This window comes from Rhineura floridana, chromosome 3, assembly GCF_030035675.1.
Source record: "Rhineura floridana isolate rRhiFlo1 chromosome 3, rRhiFlo1.hap2, whole genome shotgun sequence".
Lineage (NCBI taxonomy): Eukaryota > Metazoa > Chordata > Lepidosauria > Squamata > Rhineuridae > Rhineura > Rhineura floridana.
Genome location: NC_084482.1, coordinates 153,496,551 through 153,516,104, shown reverse-complemented (window position 1 = coordinate 153,516,104; position 19,554 = coordinate 153,496,551). Strand labels below are relative to the sequence as shown.

Below are 19,554 nucleotides of genomic sequence, written 5' to 3'. Positions count from 1 at the left end.
CACTGCATTCTGAAACAAAATGTATATGGGTGGATGCCTATACAAATACAGTACATGAGCTAACATCCTCTGTCCCCAAACATGCACACGTTTTGCTGACTGGCTTTTTGAGCCAGAGCTTACTCAATCCTGCTACATCACATGTTTGGTGTCTACAGGGAGCTTTGTCTCATCCAGTAAAAATTTTGCCCTGCTCAAAAACAGGAAGCACCTGGTGCTTAGGAGCTTTTCCTAAAGAGTCTCATGGCTCACCACTCATGATGCTGGGCTGGAAACTGCACAGGAGAAATGGCTCTGACACTGACCAGGCTTTTTCCAGCTGTTCCCTCCTGTGGAACACTCCTGTCTTCTCACTCTTTTCACATAGATAAAATTTTGCCAAATCAGGGATGTCTTTTAAAATGAGAGACATCCAAGAGGAGACCTTAGCGATGTGACTTACACATTTCCTTAAAGGTAAAGGTGTACCCGCACTTGTAGTGCGAGTCGTTTCCGACTCTTAGGGTGACGTCTTGCAACGCTTACTTGGCAGACCGTATATATGGGGTGGGATTGCCAGTTCCTTCCCCGGCCTTTCTTTACCTCCCAGCATTTCCTTACTTATCTCTATAATCATATGGGCTAACAACTTGCTTTTTAACTGTACACAGACATTCTCTGCAGCCAAACTTATTTCCAAAATGCTTGTGGTATCCACGAAGAGACCCATTGAAAATATGCAGGCTTAGCTTAGGAGATGACAAGTGTATGGAGCGTGGGTAACAGGATATTCTCATTAGTCCTAAGAATTGGCTGTTCTGTGTACAAAGCTAACACAAAACTTCAGCATAGTTTTTGAGGGTACTCCAGACATCGGGGTTTATAGTTAAGAGAACTCTGAGGAAGCAGGACTTTGCAAAAGAAGAACATTTCTAAAAGGTGAAAAGTGGGCTATCCTTTTAGTACAGGGGACAACAGAAAAGTATCCTTAGAAATCAGAGCTCTATATCCATCATCATTATCCACATTTCCTGTTCCCCTACCTTTAATCCTATTGCTAAATAATGCCAAACAACTCTATCTTCTTTGTCCACAATAAAACCCTTGCCAAAAAGTCACAATTTTGTAAACTGTAGCACACATATGAGTTTAGCTAATTTGCATAACTTACTCAAACCTACCAAAGGTACATAACAGAGAATACTTCCTGTCCCAACATAAAATCAGTTATTCCCAAATTGTGGTTGAGTCATAGGGACTTCCAGGCTGCAATCCCATGCACATTTAAATGGGAGAAAGCTACATTGAACAAATAGAGCATTTCTTCTGAACAAGCAAGCACTGGATTGTGCTCTCCATTGCTCACCTATCAGGGGTAACCAGAGCAAGGAAGACAGCAAGGGAGAGAGCTGAACAGACTTGGTGATAGAATTCTCCATAGTAACTAGGGATGTGCTAGAATTATGCTCAATTTGGATTTGGTACCGAATTTTCCATTAATCCGCTTATTCTCTATTGTTGAAGAATGGATTTTTGTGTAGTGATTTTCTGTGGCTATTTCTGAAAATAGATTTTTTTAAAAAAAATTAATATTAGGAACAATAATGTTATTGATATTTCCTTTCAATTAACAATATTAATATCAATACTTTTGCGAGGGGAAAAAACAACTGATCAGTAAAAGCAGCAACTAGCAGACAAAGAACAAATTCAAATTAATATCAGTCTGTTAGGTCAACAGAATGCTTTCGAACTGGCCAATGGATCTCATCCCTAACAGTAAGCATCTGCCTTCAAAACACACACTCACCAATTTAACATCAAACACTCCTCCCCCTGCCTTCAACCTCATCAAATTATACTTTTAATTAGGAGAACATTTTATTACAATATCCAATCACATCCCATTGTCATTTAAAAGTCTTGATTTTTTTTTTTAACAGGTTAGGCTTGGAATGGAAAGGTCTGCATTGGCTATTCACAGGCAAATGGAAATGAGCAGTAAGTTCTGTATTGCACACAGAGATTGGAGAATCTCTCCCCCATGCTGCGGTCACAAACTCTTGCTCTTCTACTGAACGCTCCCAATGTGCTGATCTCAGAATAAACAATGTGCAACCCAAAGCACAACCATTCTTCAAAATTCAAACTTCTCCAAATTTTGAAACTGAGTTTTTCAGCCAAGTAAAGTATACAAAAATGCATATACTAGCGTACAGTGCGCATAAAAATGCACAAATTGGTGGAAAACAACATACAAAAATGCATTATATTAGGGAATATTGATTTGCAAAAATGCATATATCAGGGTAAAATTGCATATACAAATATGTAGATTAGGAGATTCACACTAAAATACTGGTGAATTATCATGAAGGCTTTTAAAAAAGAAATCACAAACTGATGTGCATATGTGGAGAACTGAATTTAAGGCTGTAAAAATGAGAATCTGAGAGAAAATGAAATTGACAGATTTCCCCATCCCTACCTTAGGGTACCTGTGTATATCTTATTTTCCACAGAACAGCAATCTATTGGAATGGTTGCCAGATCTAAGTCCAATTTAAAGACAAAAAGCCGTAAGAAGGGAGAGCAGGGGCCTTGAGGTTGCCCATCAGCAGTGAGTACCTGGACATCATACTGAGCATGCACACAGGTCACCTGGTCACAGCATTCCCCACTATGGTGAGATGTACTTCTGTTTAAAAGATAGTAATTATTTCTAAATTTGCATCTATACATATAAATTACCATATATCAATATCTCTCCTCTTTTTTGGCAATGCACTTTTTTTTTTGCCTCTCTAGATGATCTACAGAACCCAATGGCCAGGGCAGTCTCCTGGCTGACCTCACATGGGCATTTCTAATTTTCTGTTTAAACATAGCCCAGGTACTGCTTCTTGCTGCTCCTTTCTGTTTCCAGCAGAAATCTGAGAGACAATGAGTGAGAAACTACAAAAAAAGGTTAACAGCCTGTGTGGGTGCTGCACTAGAGGAATTTCCCATTACACCTCTCTGGCCAAAACCCACAAGGCACAGGCAGCTTACAATTTAGCCAGACTAAAATAGTCCAAGGATTAATCTTACATTCATAAAAGGGCAGTGATCCAAAGAGTAGGACGCACCCCTGCCCTCAATCCACCCCAAAACATAAGCAAGAGGCACTGAAAAGGGGCGTGTTGGCATCCTCACCACATTCAGAGGTCCCACTAACCACCACTTTGGAAGCCACTTTATAGAACAAGTGGTGTAGGGTGAAAACCAAGGCCTGTTTGTTCCATCCAGAACAGGGGCCCAAAAAGAACACCAAGTCCAGTGGTATTTTGTCTGTTCTGCTTCCCTCCAGAACCAGGAACCACGGAGGCAGTACTCAAACGGGAAACAGGTTCAGATGAGCTTCTCCAAACCTCATGCAACTGGCTGAGAGGAGAGAGAAAACTTTAGCATAGTGTGATGAAAAGGTTCAGCTGCTGATTTCTGCAGATCAGGCTTCTGTTAAAGACACAGGAGCTGATCAGCCTGAGGTTTTTTTCCTGCCAGTTGGCAAATTTAGCGGCGCATGAGCAGACATAGTAATGTACTGACCACTGATTCTGCCTCCCTTAGAATGACTTATGTTGCTTCTTTGCTCTTTCTAACCTATGCTGAATCTTCTGCAGAGGCTTGGGCCACACCTGCTTTCCCAGCTTCAGAAGGAAGAGACTTTAATCACTGTATATATACTTCCAAGCAGAGCTTGGAAAAGTTACTTTTTTTGAACTACAACTCCCATCAGCCCCAGCCAGCATGGCTACTGAATTGGGCTGATGGGAGTTGTAGTTCAAAAAAAGTAACTTTTCCAAGCTCTGCTTCCAAGGTAGGTTGACACTTGATTGTTCTTGCATGCTGCTATAGCATTTACCTCTTTATATAACCCAACAGCTCCACCTTCGTATGCATGCATCCTATGGATTTAGAGACTGTGAAGACTACAACCCCTTTTCTCATTTACTGAAAGGAGAGGGTTTTTTTTTGTTTTGTTTTTTAAAAAACTGCTTAAAAATGTAATGCCATGTCTGCTGGTGGTGAATCCCCTTCTAGTTTTGGGTGCGCTGTATCTGACAGCCATGAAATATATAGGCCAGTATCCAACTAGCTTACTCCATCAGTGCAAGGATTTATGCTTGCACAACTGAACTTGCCCTGCATCTCCTCTTCCCACCCTCCCTAAATCTGCTCCAGAGAGTTGGGAGAAAAGCCTGAACAGATTTAGGGGGCGCACAATGAGGAGAGAGAGGGAAAGTCCCATTGCACAACTGTAAATCCTTGCACTGATGGAATGAGTTACTAAGCACTACGTTGGATGCAACTCATATTTTTATCAATACGGTATTGTGAACAGAGTAAAAATAATGTAAATGCTTAATGGCTTTTCCTCCTCCTCTTTTATTTTTTTTTAAACCATTCGATTCTTCAGTCAAAGTTAAGGGCTTTTCAAAACGTTATAGTCCTATTGCAATTCCTTCTGCTCCACAGTCTTTTGGTCTCACATTTCACAAACATTTTTGTCTCTATATTGATGTGCATGTACTTATTCCCCAAATTTATTCCTCTGCTCTGGTGTATATAACCGGATGCCCCATCTGTCTTGCTCATGGATTTCCTTCTCTATCACCAGAATCAGGCTCACCAACTTCAGTAGCAGCTTCTGCCTTTAGTAATAGCTGAATGAGATTGTTCCATTGAAAATAAAATAAATCCCTCCTCCTTTCCTCTCACATAAGCAGCCCGTGCAAAAGAAATCATGTTGCTGGTGGCTGGGTGCTGGATGAGTAACTGTCAATCTCTCGTGGTTCCTTCCTGGAGGGCCCATACTTCTAGAGATAATAAGGGAAGGGGAGGGGTGGGGTAGAGGGGAATTAATTGTTCGTTGCTGGAAGCTGGACATCTTCAATGTGGAGCCGACACTCATCAGCCTGGAGTGGCTGTGAGACTGGAGTCACAGTGGGAAATGACACGAGGAAAGTGAAAAATATAGCTGAGGGCACCTCCGCTATGCCAGCATTCACAGCAAAAGATTAGGAAGGGATTCATCTATTACAGCATGGGAGTTGTCAAACTGGCCAAAGCTCAGCACAAAATGCCAAGGACAGCATTGCTCTGCCCAGGGTAATCCATGAAAGCAGAGGACCCCCAGCAAAGCAGCGCTAGGAGCTAAACATATGTAATGCAGCACCCAAAGGACATGACTGCTTCTCACCCAAAGCCAGAGGAAAATCTGTGCTAGTCACTGGCCATAAGAATGCAGAATGGTTGGTAAGGCTTAAAATGAGATTAAGAGGTGCATAAAAGTTTCGGAAGACATTTTTCTTGAAAGAGGAGGACTGAAGAGAGATGAGATATGTAGCTGTTGATGTCTTTTTTAAAAAAGACATAGAAGGACTCAAACCTCATCTCAGATCCACTGGCAAAACTGTGAGGTTCTTCAGCAGTGAAGGGAAAGAATTCTGCATATTTTCAGAGGTGCTCTTTTTTATGACTTCTGGCACTCCTAGAAAGTTCTGTGGCTGAGCATCAGTGAGACCTGACTCTAACTTCTCAGAGAAAGGGAAGATGAGAGGATTACGTATGAGAAGATGGGAACTGGCATTTATTGACCAAAAAAAAGTATTAGCTCATCCTTAACAGTGATCAACTAAGAAGAAGAGTTAAGGTTAAGTACTATTTTACATTTATATGACAAAAAAAGTAATTTTATTTTGAAATAGAAATCTCAGGCCACTGAAAAAGACTCTAATGAAATACATTTGGCCAAATAGTTATTAAGGAGTACTCATTTCTATGTGTTTTAATGGAGATTTGGCCCTCATAAAGGTTATGAGAGTGTTGTTTTAATATATTTATGGACCCAAACCTCTTTTTCCTAAGTATTTCCTTCAGATACAACAGGACAACTGGGAAGTGCTTACAAATGAGGGAAGGGAGGTTATGCTACCATAAGAAATTGTGAAAGTCCAGAGATGGGAGAGAGATACCTTTAGGCAGCCAATGAAATTTGCTGAATTGCTAGAGTGTAAGCTTTCTGCATTTTATTCTGATCTTTTTGCCCCAAGATATTAAACCAGAGACAGGGAACCTGTGGCCCTCCATATGTTGTTTGATTACAACTCCCATCATCCCTGACCATTGAACTAGCTGGCTGGGACTGATGAGGGTTGGGAGTTCAGCAATATATGGAGGGCCACGGGTTTCCTATCTCTGCTAAATTATGATATTTTGCTTACAGGGGAGGGAGAGAATATGTGTTCCCTAGGCTTGCATTGCCAGGTGGGACACCTAGTTAAAAACAGACAAAAAGGAGTCTGTTGGGCACCACTTATACTCCATATAGGAGAGTCTGAAAAGGAAGGAGTGTGTGTCAGAAACTTCCTAATAGGATCAGCAAGTCAAATGTAAAGATCAATTAAAAACAACAACAACCTGTCTATTTATAACAGGGGTGGGGAACCACCTGCCCAGGGACTAAATGTGGCCCTCCATGCCTCTCTATCTGTCCCTTAGAACTCTCTCCAGGCCACACTCCTTACCCCTAGACCACAATGCTCAATGGCTGTGCTTCACACCCCAAATGCGTTTACCTGGCTGGAATGTCCTTGAATTCTGATCATGCCTCTTGCTTGTCTGGATGGAGGATGAAGAGGGGTGCATTAAGTGTGTGTAGAAACAAGCCTACTGTATCAAGGTATAATTTACATTCATTACTCCATCTACTTTTACCTCCAGCCACACCCACCACTGGCATGTGGCCCTCAGAAATTGGACAGAAGGGAATGTGGCCCTTGAACAGGTTTCCCCAGTTCTGGTTTAGAGAGTGCTGTGGAGAGTACACAGAGAAGGGCAATTGCTTCCAGCAGGTGTCATTATGTTTTCCAACCCACACATTCCAGAAGAGCAGCCTTGTTGCAGCAGAAACATAAAGAGAACAGCAGCAAAGACCACTGGCACCTTAAGATCATGAGTCCTATTATGGTGTGAGCTTTCATAGGAATAGAGCCACAAAGTCCTTTCAAAAGAGCACAGATTCTTTTGCATCCTGCTGACAGGAATGAATACCAAAATGGCTCTTAAGATATTGTGCCACTGTTTATGGTCTGTTCATGGTGCTTTCTGAAGGGGCAGAGGTGGATTTTATGGTCATCTGAGCCTGTCAATGACACACACATTTTCACAATAGGAATTGAATCTGAATTTCAGTATTTTCCTAATATTGGGTGCCAGATAGTTAACTGGTAACTAATAGCTATGGGAATGTGTTCCCAATATGCCGCTGGTTCATCAAGACTCAGGTGGTTCATCAAGACCCCACCCCACCCCCGGCAAAAAAAGGCAGGTAACTGTTTGAAATAGCACATGCTCCCTAGCTTATGAAGTAAAACGATAACTTAAGAGGCAGAAACTACAACAATGGCCCAAAATAATCCCATCTGTCTAATTTCTCAGGGATATCATTTGGAACTACTAACAGAAGGTAGCCTGAAAGGTCATCTTACACCTGCAGATGGTGACATCAAGGCTTTGTCAGTCTGTCACACACACCCTCTTTGCACATCTTGAGTGGAATCACATATTTAACACATCCTAACTTCTATGTGAAACTGAGCATCACAAATAGCTCTGAGCTATTGTGTTTAGGCTGAGTGTTTCATGTTTTGACATCTGTCCTCTCTGACCACCATCTTAGATCTATCCTCCAATTTGAATGCAAATCATACAATTAAGAATAGCATCACTATTTTAACATAACATAACTAACCTAAATTAGCTGCAAATACCTGTTGTAATCAACAATGTTACCTCTCAATGAAAGCACCATAACACAGTACTTGCCTTGAGCCAGGGCTGACTAAGGCTTAACTCCAGAATCTCTTTTCAGTGCCATGATTCATCACTAGAACATGTATAAAGCATAGTGCCTCTAAGCATGAGCCTAGTGCCCTTCACTCATTACTGAGCTATTAACCCCAGTGCCCACATATTTTCAGTCAGAGGGAAACAGTCAGACTTTATCTCCAGCAGCAATATTATTAAAAATGAAGCACTGGTAAGTTGATCACAACTCTCCACCAGATCATCTTTGACTCCAAGTGCCCCAAAGCTCACTGCACGCATTGTGGTATTTTGGAGGGCCTCTATAGCTGAATTTTACTGAAATGCTCACAGTATTTATTGCCTTACTAAAACATATCATAAGCAATTAAGGGTAAGCAAAACCCCTGAGAAAATAAAGTCAACAAGCAGAAGGCTGAACAGAGCTGCTTTGGGCAAGCAATAGATTTTAACTGAAAAATTCAGTTCCAAAACAATTTCAAACTGGGGTGCAAGTTGGTCTCAGAATACTCAAAAGTTTAACCCCATCCCTAAATGTAGGTGGCTGGCTGTGGTTGGTGTGTGGTGAGAGAAAGGAACTCTGAACATTTTAGGATCCAATCTCTTTTTAAACCACAACTTCATTCTTTCCAAGAACTAAACAATGGAATTGAAAACAGACTCAAAAGCTAAACTCTACCTCAAATTAAAATCATTCTTGGACAGTTATTTTCTTTCAGAGTAATATGAGATGTCACTCCGCACAGAGTTGACAGCCCCTGCCTTTGCTACTCACCCAGCTCATAGTAGCAAGACAGACAACTAGCCACTGTGGAATAACAAGAATTGCTGCTATGCATGGAATACTCAGAATGTGTGATCCTCCACAGCAAATGAAAGAAAAGCCTATATCTGGTTCCTTTATCAGGAGGATGTACTGCATTATACTATAAAAAATCAATTACAACATAGAAGCACATAAGCGAATTGTTCTGTTACCCTGAGTTCATTAGCAAATGTACTATATTATTTTAGCACTCCTTGCCCCCTTGTGATCTAAAAGCCAAACTCTGCCCTTGCCTCCAAGAATTGGCACCCAAGATACAAATGTATAAAATGATTAGAGATTATAGTTTGCAGCTAGAAATAGTTTCAAGCTTGCTCATTGCTGCTCTAAGTCCCTTAGAATAACTGATTCTCCTTGGCAATTCAAATTCCCTGTCACCTTAACCACAACTAAATAGGAAAAAAGTATGTATTTTAGGAAAGATATCAACCTTCTTAGGAATTTATGGTTTCCTCAGCCCTATACTATAGTTATCCTTCAGAATACTGGATGCTGCATACTATATGTTGAGGAATTCTTCATGTGTCTCATCTGCAAGCTAACAGAAGACAATAGAAAAATTTGTCACAATCACAACTCATGTTGTTAGAGGAACAGTCAGTGCAGCAGAAAAAGGGTTAATGATCTGCCTGAGGGCTGAAATGACAGATTAATAAACAGAAGACAGGAAAAGGAAGGAAGGAAGGAAGGAAGGAAGGAAGGAAGGAAGGAAGGAAGGACCCTACTGAGTGCAACAGTAACCTATTTGAAATAAGACATTCTGGCCTGCAGGCTTCTCTCTCTTAATGGCTTGCTTCTCTTCATGACTTCTCTAGGAAGTGTCATGCCTGCTTGAGTTTCTGGCTTTTGCACAGTATGGTTAACCCTTTTTCAATCCAAGGGTTGCACTGTCCATGGTAAACCTTCTGGGGCCACATGCCAAAGTGGATGTGGCTGAAGTGTAAAGTGGACATTACTGAAGTCAACTTGAAAATCTTATTAATGCATATGATAAACCCAAATTAATTTTTTAAACATTAGTTGAAATTAATTCATTGCCCTGGAATATGTTTCTTACAGGTACCAAAAATTAATACCGTTTAGTTATAATGATCTGCAATGATTATTACTCCCCTTCACACACCACCTTTAAATGTTAATGAATTAATTGTCATTGTCAGATTTACGAAAACTGTAGGATGCTATCCTAAGCACACTTACTTGGTAGTAAATTCCACTGACAGTAATAGGGCTTGCTTCCATAAATGTACTTAGGATCAGGGTGCTTGATGAAGGTGGCAGCAGACCTTCATGAGGATAGATCAAAGGTCTGTCTCCTACGGTATCATATAACATAGCTCCGACAGATTACAACCTCAAAAGGGAGAAAATTCCACCACCTACCCAAAGAAGTTTCTTATGTTGCAGCATTTAAAAAAAATGTTTTTGTTAGGCAGCTCTTTCCGAAGATGAACCAACAGTTTATTTCCTGCACTTTGAAGCTATTATTTCATATCCTATCAGTAAACAAAAATAAGTAAATATTTTTCTCTTTCTTCTACAGTGCTTTTAAGTATTTCAAACCTTTTAACATCCCCCCCCCAATAAAACCCCTTTTTCCAATCTTGATCCTTGGCTAAACATACCAAGATCTTTCCGTTTTTCTCAGTAAAATTTGCCTTCTAGATCTTATCCTTGTGGCTTTCCCTATCTCTCTCTCAAATCCTTTTCCCTATTTTTGAATAATGATGCCCAGAGCAGAACTCTAGATACAGATTACCACAGTGCCAAACAGGGTGGCACTTTTACTCCCTGAGCATTGGATCTGATGCTTCTAAAATGGTACTGGATTTTTCGTCTATAACTTTATTATGAAGAACGGGATGGGTCTACAACAAGGAGTGGCAAAGGCAGACTTGGAAACTTACCTCAGACATGTTGACACGTCCTTCCAAGAAGGAACAGTCAGCAGCATTGTGAGTACAAATGTGACGATATTTACACCAATGGCAAGGGAAGAATCCATTCACACAGGACAGGCAACTGCAAGAAAAATAGAACAAAGCAACATGAGTATTTCCAGAAACATCTCGTGCATCATCAACAGAAGGTTGTTGTTTAAGACACAGGATCATATACACCATATACACTAAAGTCTGAGATTTATCCTCAAGTCTAGTGCAATGTTTTGTGAGAAGAAGGAGGCAGGTATTACTTAACAGTACATGGAAACACTATAGAGAATGATGGGAAGTGAAAAGCTAGCATGGCCAACAGAGTCTGTGGAGAGGTTTTACAGGGCTGGAGAGTAGATTTTCATCACTTGGATATGGGCATATCATACTATAAGCATCAACTTATCAGGTCTGGCCAGAAGTACCCACTGGATTTTTTTCAGCAACATGTCCAGGATCAGACATTATAATCTGAGCACAAGATGGAGCCAGGAGAGGAACTAGCCTTGTGGGACTAGAACCCAAGATCCACCAACTGGAGCCTGGTGCAAAACACAAGTGCTTACAAGTAAAGAGGTCTGAGCCCAGGAATTTACCCTGAGTACCAGAACTCAACTCATAGTCCTCCCACACAAAAAACTGTAGGCTTCTGTACAGAGCAAAGTTTCCAAGGAACGAGTTAAAGCTGCACAGTAGCTCAAGGACAGCTCCAAGGAGGAGGGCTGCAGATGGCACAGACCTGAAAGTGCATAAAAACCTTGAGAGAGCAAACGTGTGTGTGGGGGTGTTTCGGTGTTAGTAGAGAGCTAGGAAAGCATACGTGTCTGTAACTATTAGAAAATCCTGTCAGTAAAGACTCTTAACTAAAACCGTGTCTGTGGATATCTTTCTGCTAGACATATTCCTGCTGGGCATTTCAAAGGGCACCTAGGTGGGCATACGGCAGGCTCACGCTGACAAATACACCGCTGCAACAAAAACTACTCCTAATTGCTTACACACACACTCACACACATGTGCACACACACACACACACAATTTCTTAATTTCAGTAGGATACCTTGAGGGAGTTGTTTTGTTGTTACCATTATTAAACAATAGGGAGTCACACAAACCTTCTTAATTTCAATAGGATACTTTTGGGGGGGGGTTATTTTGTTCTTATCATTGTTAAACAATAGGGAGTCAGAAATCCTTGCCAATCAACTTCAGATCAGCCAGAGATCTACCAGAAGATCCTGTTCTATCTTCTGCCCACCCATCATAGGATCAAAATGAGGAACTAGGAGAAATGCCAAAGATATGAATGCCCCCTGCTGGGTCATCCATGTCATACCCCGCAGCATTGTCTCCTTGGAACATGCAGGAGCAACTGAGGTCACTAATGAATCAAAGATGAGAGCATCCTTAGGACTGCAGCACCACCTCCTACGCCTGCATAAACACAACTTTACAAATGTCACAGCTTAATATTCTCATTCCTTAATCCCGGTGCCAACCACGTTCTCCTCCTCCACATTAGACCCTATAATGCATTCCATGTGGTCAAATGTGCACCCCCTGTGACCTCTCCTTCTTTCTTGGCAGTGCTGGGATCCTTTCTTCCCCATCTATTTGCATGTGGGTTGAATCACAGACTTTGTGAGCTTTATTTCTGGATTCATGAAAGGCAATTTTAATGAACAGATTGAAAAACAAGAGTTCTCCATTGCGCAAAGAAAAATCCTTGAGTCTTAATGCAGAGTAATTCATATGAAAATTATACAGTTAGCAAATGTTTGACTCAGATTAACATTTTTGGACTGTAAATGTCTTTCATCTGCTTATGCAGCCACATACTACAATTCCCTTCTATTACTTCCTCTCCTACCCACTCATGTTGTTTGTGTAATACGTCCTTCCCTTCCCTTTAGTTGCAAGTTTTGATCCATGTATTTTCCATGTTTTCTGATACATACAGTTTTCTTTTCCAAATTTTATTTCCCACTTTCTGTAGTTTCTGTACTTCAGCAACCTTCCCCCAATTCCTAATGCCCTTCTCTGCAACCATTAACAAGGGCCATATTTTGAACTGTGCAATGTTTGAAGGACCAGCTGAGATTCAAGCTAGCAGCAATTTAATCTCCTTCTTCCAAACACAAACAGCCAAGAGAGGCTTTGGCAAATCCCTTTCCTTATGGGCTCTAGCTGTTCACACTGGGGAAGATGGATTCAGGAGCGCTTCCCTTTTCAGCTGTGTGAAAACAAACAACTGGACTACAGAGGTCTCTTTAAAAAAAAAAAAAAAGAAGGCAGAAATAGCCTTCCTGATTGTGGTGGCAGCAGATTTTACTGCTAAAGAAAAAACAACACACACAAAACCTCCTATTGGGATATAATCCCTCTTCTTTCAATAAGCTTTCTAAGTGAAGATTTTTATCCAAGTTGGTATCTGTATTGGATTTGAGATTGTTTTTATATGTGCAGTTGTTTATTATATGTTTTAATGTGTTGTGAAATTGCTTTGAGATGCTTCCTAGGAAGTGATTCATAAATGAAATGAAATAATTACAATTGTGTTCAGGTGAGACCACACTACACGGGAAAAGACCTATGGTCCATCTAATTCAGTATTATCTACACTGATTGGCAGTGGCTGTTCAGGATTTCAAACAGAGAACATTCCCAGCCCTACTTGGAGATGCCAGGGATTGAACCTGGTACCTTCTGCATACAAGGCAGATGCTCTACCACTGAGTTATGTTCTTTCCCCATAGCTAGCTATCCTTATCCCTCTGTTGCATCCCCATCACTCAGTCTCACAGCCTTCCACGTTAGATGGGAAACATCTGAAGTGAGGAGCCTGTTCTACACATATAAGCTTCATGAGTCATGCAGGACCCTGATGGCAGAGCGTTCTATATCATGTGGGGACCTTACATGTATAAAGAAGGCTCCTGGCTTCAAACCTTTTCCCTTTAATATGGGGAATGCAGTGACAGAAACATGGTAGAGGTGTCACAGCCAGCAAGGATGGCCCTGCTCCCCATCTCCATGTGACAGTAATCACATGAGGGAAGACACCCGAATAGGGCTAAAGGCACCACAGAAACAATATCCTCCACCCAGCCCTTGATAATTTTGGCTTCAATTTTCTGAACCATTTCCAGCTATACAAAATCCTTTTTGAGGCGAACCAACCAGAACTGTACACAGTATTCGAAGTTCAGTCCCACCATAGATTTGTATTAACAGTGATACCATAACAGTGTTGTTGTTATGTGCCTTCAAGTCGATTACGACTTATGGCGACCCTATGAATCAGTGACCTCCAAGAGCATCTGTCTTGAACCACTCTGTTCAGATCTTGTAAGTTCAGGTCTGTGGCTTCCTTTATGGAATCTATCCATCTCTTGTTTGGCCTTCCTCTTTTTCTACTTCCTTCTGTTTTTCCAAGCATTATTATCTTTTCTAGTGAATCATGTCTTCTCATTATGTGTCCAAAGTATGATAACCTCAGTTTCATCATTTTAGCTTCTAGTGATAGTTCTGGTTTAATTTGTTCTAACACCCAATTATTTGTCTTTTTCACAGTCCGTGGTATGCGCAAAGCTCTCCTCCAACACCACATTTCAAATGAGTTCATTTTTCTCTTATCTGCTTTTTTCACTGTCCAACTTTCACATCCATACATAGAGATTGGGAATACCATGGTCTGAATGATCCTGACTTTAGTGTTCAGTGATACATCTTTGCATTTGAGGACCTTTTCTAGTTCTCTCACAGCTGCCCTCCCCAGTCCCAGCCTTCTGATTTCTTGACTATTGTCTCCATTTTGGTTAATGACTGTGCCAAGATATTGATAATCCTTGACAAGTTCAATGTCCTCATTGTCAACTTTAAAGTTACATAAATCTTCTGTTGTCATTACTTTAATCTTTTTGACGTTCAGCTGTAGTCCTGCTTTTGTGCTTTCGTCTTTAACTTTCATTAGCATTTGTTTTAAATCATTACTGGTTTCTGCTAGTGGTATGGTATTGTCTGCATATTATTATTATTATTATTATTATTATTTATACCTTGCCTTTTGGCCAAAGGCCCTCAAGGCAGCTTATGAAGGAAAATAAATATAAGTATAAAAATACATCAATAAAAGCAATACAATTTACAAAAAATAAACTAAATAATAAATAACATTATTAAGAAAAAATGTCCTTTTATACCTTAAATTATTGACATTTCTCCCTCCAATTTTCACACCTCCTTCATCTTAGTCCAATCCCGCTTTCGGTATGATATGTTCTGCATACAGATTAAACAAATAGGGTGATAAAATACACCCCTGGCTCACACGTTTCCAATGGGGAACCAATCTTTTTCTCCATATTCTGCCTTTACAGTAGCCTCTTGTCCAGAGTATAGGTTGCGCATCAGGACAATCAGATGCTGTGGCACCCACATTTCTTTTAAAGCATTCCATAGTTTTTCATGATACACAATCAAAGGCTTTGCTGTAATCTATAAAGCACAGGGTGATTTTCTTCTGAAATTCTTTGGTCCGTTCCATTATCCAACGTATGTTTGCGATGTGATCTCTGGTGCCTCTTCCCTTTCTAAATCCAGCTTGGATGTCTGGCATTTCTCGCTCCATATATGGTAAGAGCCTTTGTTGTAGGATCTTTAGCATTACTTTACTTGCATGGGATATTAAGGCAATAGTTTGATAATTAATGCATTCCCTGGGATCCCCTTTAATATAACAGTGTCATGGTATTAAATAGTTTTAGTTTTAGTCCCTTTCCTAATGATCCCTAGCATGGAATTTGCTTCTTTTTTTTTAGAACTGCCTTACACATGCCTTACACTTCATGGAGCAATCCACAACTACCCCAAGATCTCACTCCTGGTCAGTCACTGCCAGTTCAGACCCTATCAGGGTATATGTGGTTAGGAATTTTTGCCCCAATGTTTTATCAGTTTACACTTGCTTACACTGAATCACATTTTGCCAGGTTAGTACCCATTTGGTATCATCAGAACATTGGCTACCTCACTGCTCACACCCAGCTCCAGGCCCTCTAAAATAAGTTAACAGGTCCCAATACCAATTCTTGGAGGGCTCCACTTTCTATATCTCTCCATTGGGGGAGCTATCTATTTACCACTACTCCCTGCTTCCTGTTCCTTAACCAGTTACTGACCCGTAACAGAATCTCTCCTCTTATCCCATGACTGCTAAGCTTGCTCAGGAGCTTTGGATGAGGGATTTTATCAAAAGTTTGTTGAAAGTCTGTGTTGACTGGGTAACTTCCGTCTATACGCTTCCTGACACTCTCTCAAAGAACTCCAAAATGTTAATGCATCAGGACTTACCCTTGCAGAGGTCATACTTGTTCTGTTTCAGCAAAACGTATTCTTCTATATACTTGCTAATTCTATCTTTCAATGCTTTCCACCAGTTTTTCAGCTAAGCTAACTTCCCAGATCCCTTTAGCACTGTGGGCACTGCTCCCAATCGGTTCAGCAACACTTGCATCTCACACCAGGTCCTGGGTGCCACTTATTAAGTCCAGGGTCACTGCCCCTCCCTCTGATTGGGTCTATGACTACTATTCTAGGGCACAGGCATTTAGGGTATCTAAAAATGTTACCTCATTGGTAAAATAAAAAGTAGCTAGGAGATTGCCTCTTCTGATTGCAACTCAGCCCACAGCTAATGCGCTCCTGCTCAACCCACTTTATGCAGCGGTGCAGTCAATATGAGCTGAGTTGCCAATTGTGCATGTAGCAAACCATTTCACTATAAACACAATTCTCAGGCATGCCCACCACACTTGCTTGTGTCACCAAGTTGGTTGTGTGAATTGGCACTTAGCCAAAAAAGTAGGTCTGTAATACTCTTGTAGTCTCAATAAAAGGCAGCAGCACACTTTTTCCAGATCCACTTCTGGAACCCGCAATGACCCAATAACATCCTGCACTAGAGTTTCATACTCTTATTAACTACTTGTGGCAGCTTCCTATAGCCTAACACACATAAGCAATTAATAAGCTGCTTGCTGGAAATCATTTCCATGTTTCATCCACATGTTCATTTCCAAACAAAAAAACCATTTTAGCAGTTCATGTAAATATATGTACTGGGAAACTCCTTGTTCCTGTATGTGGAATTGCTGTGGTTATCACCAGAGAAAATGTCTGAATAACTTGAATCTTGGAGGACAGACCATACTTCAGTGGAAGAGAACATGTTTTCCATGCAGAAAGGACCTCAGGTTATCAGGTGATGGGAATGACCTCAACCTAAAACTCTGAGAAGGCAGAGTACAAAATACTGGGCTAGATGGTCAAAGAATCATGTCTGTTACAAGAAATCTTCTTATGTCTCTATTATCAACTCTCAAGTTTGAATAAAGACTGTGATTGACTGGTTCAGCAGACAAGTCAAAAACAGTGAACATGAAAAAGAGTAAACTATTTAACGTTGGCGAAATAGATGTACAGTAATTAGGAAAGGCTGTGTCTGTGTCTCACATAAACTTTATTTATTTTAGTTAATTTATACCCTGCCTTTCTGTTCAAAGATACCCAAGGCCCTACTGTTTTTTTCTAATGTTAAACTCAATGCATACTCCCTTAATTGTTAGTTTGGCAAGCATCAAACCAATATAGTGGTCTATTGTAGCCAAAAAACAAGCTTCATGCATAGTGAGGATCAGGCACTTTGCAAGGATAAGAGAGACAAAGCATAAAAGTTAATTTTAAACTGGTGGTGTCCTGAACAATGAAGAAATATTTATGGCTACCCAATATGTTGCCATGTACCTCTCTCTTACCTTTCATTACTCTATCAAAACAACAAATCTTAATGCCAAAATCCTGTCAGCATCATTGGAACTCCCATATTTTTTGCAGGGAAGAGGTGGCAACTTACTCACCTCAAAATACGAATAACTTATTAGTCACGCATTCAACTTTGCATGTTACTGCCCCAAGTACAAAGTAGAATGCGACTACAGACTTGCTATTTCTACCTCTCCAGAACAATGGCTAACCACTCTAGGAATCACTCTGTTTATCTGAGTGTAGAGGGAAGAAATATAATGCACATATTAATGCACACAATCTGTATTGTAAATCGCTTTCATAGGCATACTGCTTGAAAAGCACTATCTAAACCTAATAAATAAATAAGTATGTTCACATGGTTGGGCTTAATGCTATCACAGCTATCATGCATTTGAGAGGATAATCATGTGAAAATTAAAGAATGCATAATCCAACACCAAGATGATCTCAATCCTGTCAAACCTTTCAGTCAGAGACTAGGTAGTTCTGGGTGAAAAAGTGCATGCATCCGGCTGAGAAAAGAAAGATGTGGTTGCCTCTTTCATATACAGAGGTAATTAGACTTCAGAGTTATATCCCCATCTTTGAAAAGATTAAGAGGAGCTCTTTCTGTTGGAGCTCTCTCATTAAGTAGTCAGTAGTACTATGAAGGTACCACTGCCGCATCAATTAATATGTGCCTTTTGTTCTGAAAGTTTACCATTATATTTTTTAAAAGATGTCAAAAAACATGAACTCAACACCTTTGGGCTCAGTTGATCACCTTAAGGGGTCCAGTGTGATTCCTTGATTTTACCAGAGCATGATGAGAGAATCCTCATGTTTCTATTAAGAGACTAACACATTTTGGCCGCGGTTGGGCTTTACAGCGTGTTTGAGGGGTTTACCCTGTATATCCATATGTCCTTGTTGTCTGTTTATGTTACAGTGGCAGGTTGTTTTGCAGCATGGTACCATCTGCTCCATGACACTTTCTTTCTTGGGGTAAGCACAGTTTACTCTCATTACTTTTGACTAAACATCATTCTTGATGGCTGGAGCAAGAAACTCCCTTTCCCACAATATACTAAACTCCAAAGGAGAAAATGCATACCCATTCAAACTGGTTCATATCTGTCAAAATAAGCTGGAACTCATTCTTGCTATAAAAGATAATAAAAGCCTAAGTGCAGATACAATCCTCAGCTTATCCAACACTGGTTCCCATAATGGCATCACTACCAATGTCTCTATCAGGCAAGCAAGGCCAAGCTGAATGTGAATGGGGATGCATATGACCCCTCCATGCATTGGAAGAAGGTGTGGAGAGGACCACACTGGCTAGTCCCATCCCTTGATGCTGCTGCATGATGAAGCAACCCCCTCCCTGTAAATACACATATCCAAGTATGTTGGAAGGAGTTCTCTGCACATACGTACCAATGCATGCACAGATAACTCCTCCACACGTGGAGAAACCCTGATTAGCACAGCGCACCTGCTCAAGCACAGAACTCTTTTTCTATGTATTCAGAACATAAGAACATTGGACAAACATGGCTGTTTGAACCACAGTGCTAGAGCACAGCCCCATAACCCCCTTCATGTCTTTTCAGCGTGTGGAAGGAGCCTTGTGAACCATCAGTGTTAACTAGGCAAGAATCCCAAGTTAAGCAAAGAGTGCTTCAATTTTTATTGGACTGGCAGATCAAGACTGAAGCAGTTTTGCATCTCACCCACAAAATAGTACCCAAGGTCATAATTAAACTGTCTGTTTGGATTGGATTGGAGCTGCTTAGACAGTAGATTTTAATTTTCACCTCCCCCTTTTTTTGTTGCAAAATGTCTATTATATCTCATGTGCTCTATAAACTACAATAATGACAGCACCACCCTTAGAGCTTTAGGGACTATATTTTGAGTCAATTAGGGCCATTTTTGTTTCCTTCAATTCTGCCATCATTAAATGGGTTTCATAACACTGGAAATTGCCCTCCATGGATCTGGAATGATGCAAATTAATGATGACTTTTCATTCTCACACCAACCCAAGGACAGGTCCATGTAATTTGGCACTGTTCCAAACATCAATGGTTTCTTTGGAGCAGCACTGTAAAAATAATCCAAATTCCCAAAGCT

The 19,554-nt window shown here is 40.6% G+C and overlaps 1 protein-coding gene across 12 annotated transcripts in view; it reads right to left on the bottom strand.

Annotated features, from left to right (window-relative positions):
- PLXNA1 (plexin A1) overlaps positions 1-19,554 on the bottom strand; it is a 460,921-nt gene that overhangs the window by 165,018 nt on the left and 276,349 nt on the right. For all 12 annotated transcript variants that reach the window (XM_061618384.1, XM_061618391.1, XM_061618386.1 and 9 more), the window contains exon 9: positions 10,582-10,696. In XM_061618384.1, the coding sequence (XP_061474368.1) occupies positions 10,582-10,696 (115 nt within the window). The remainder of the gene's footprint in view (positions 1-10,581; positions 10,697-19,554) is intronic.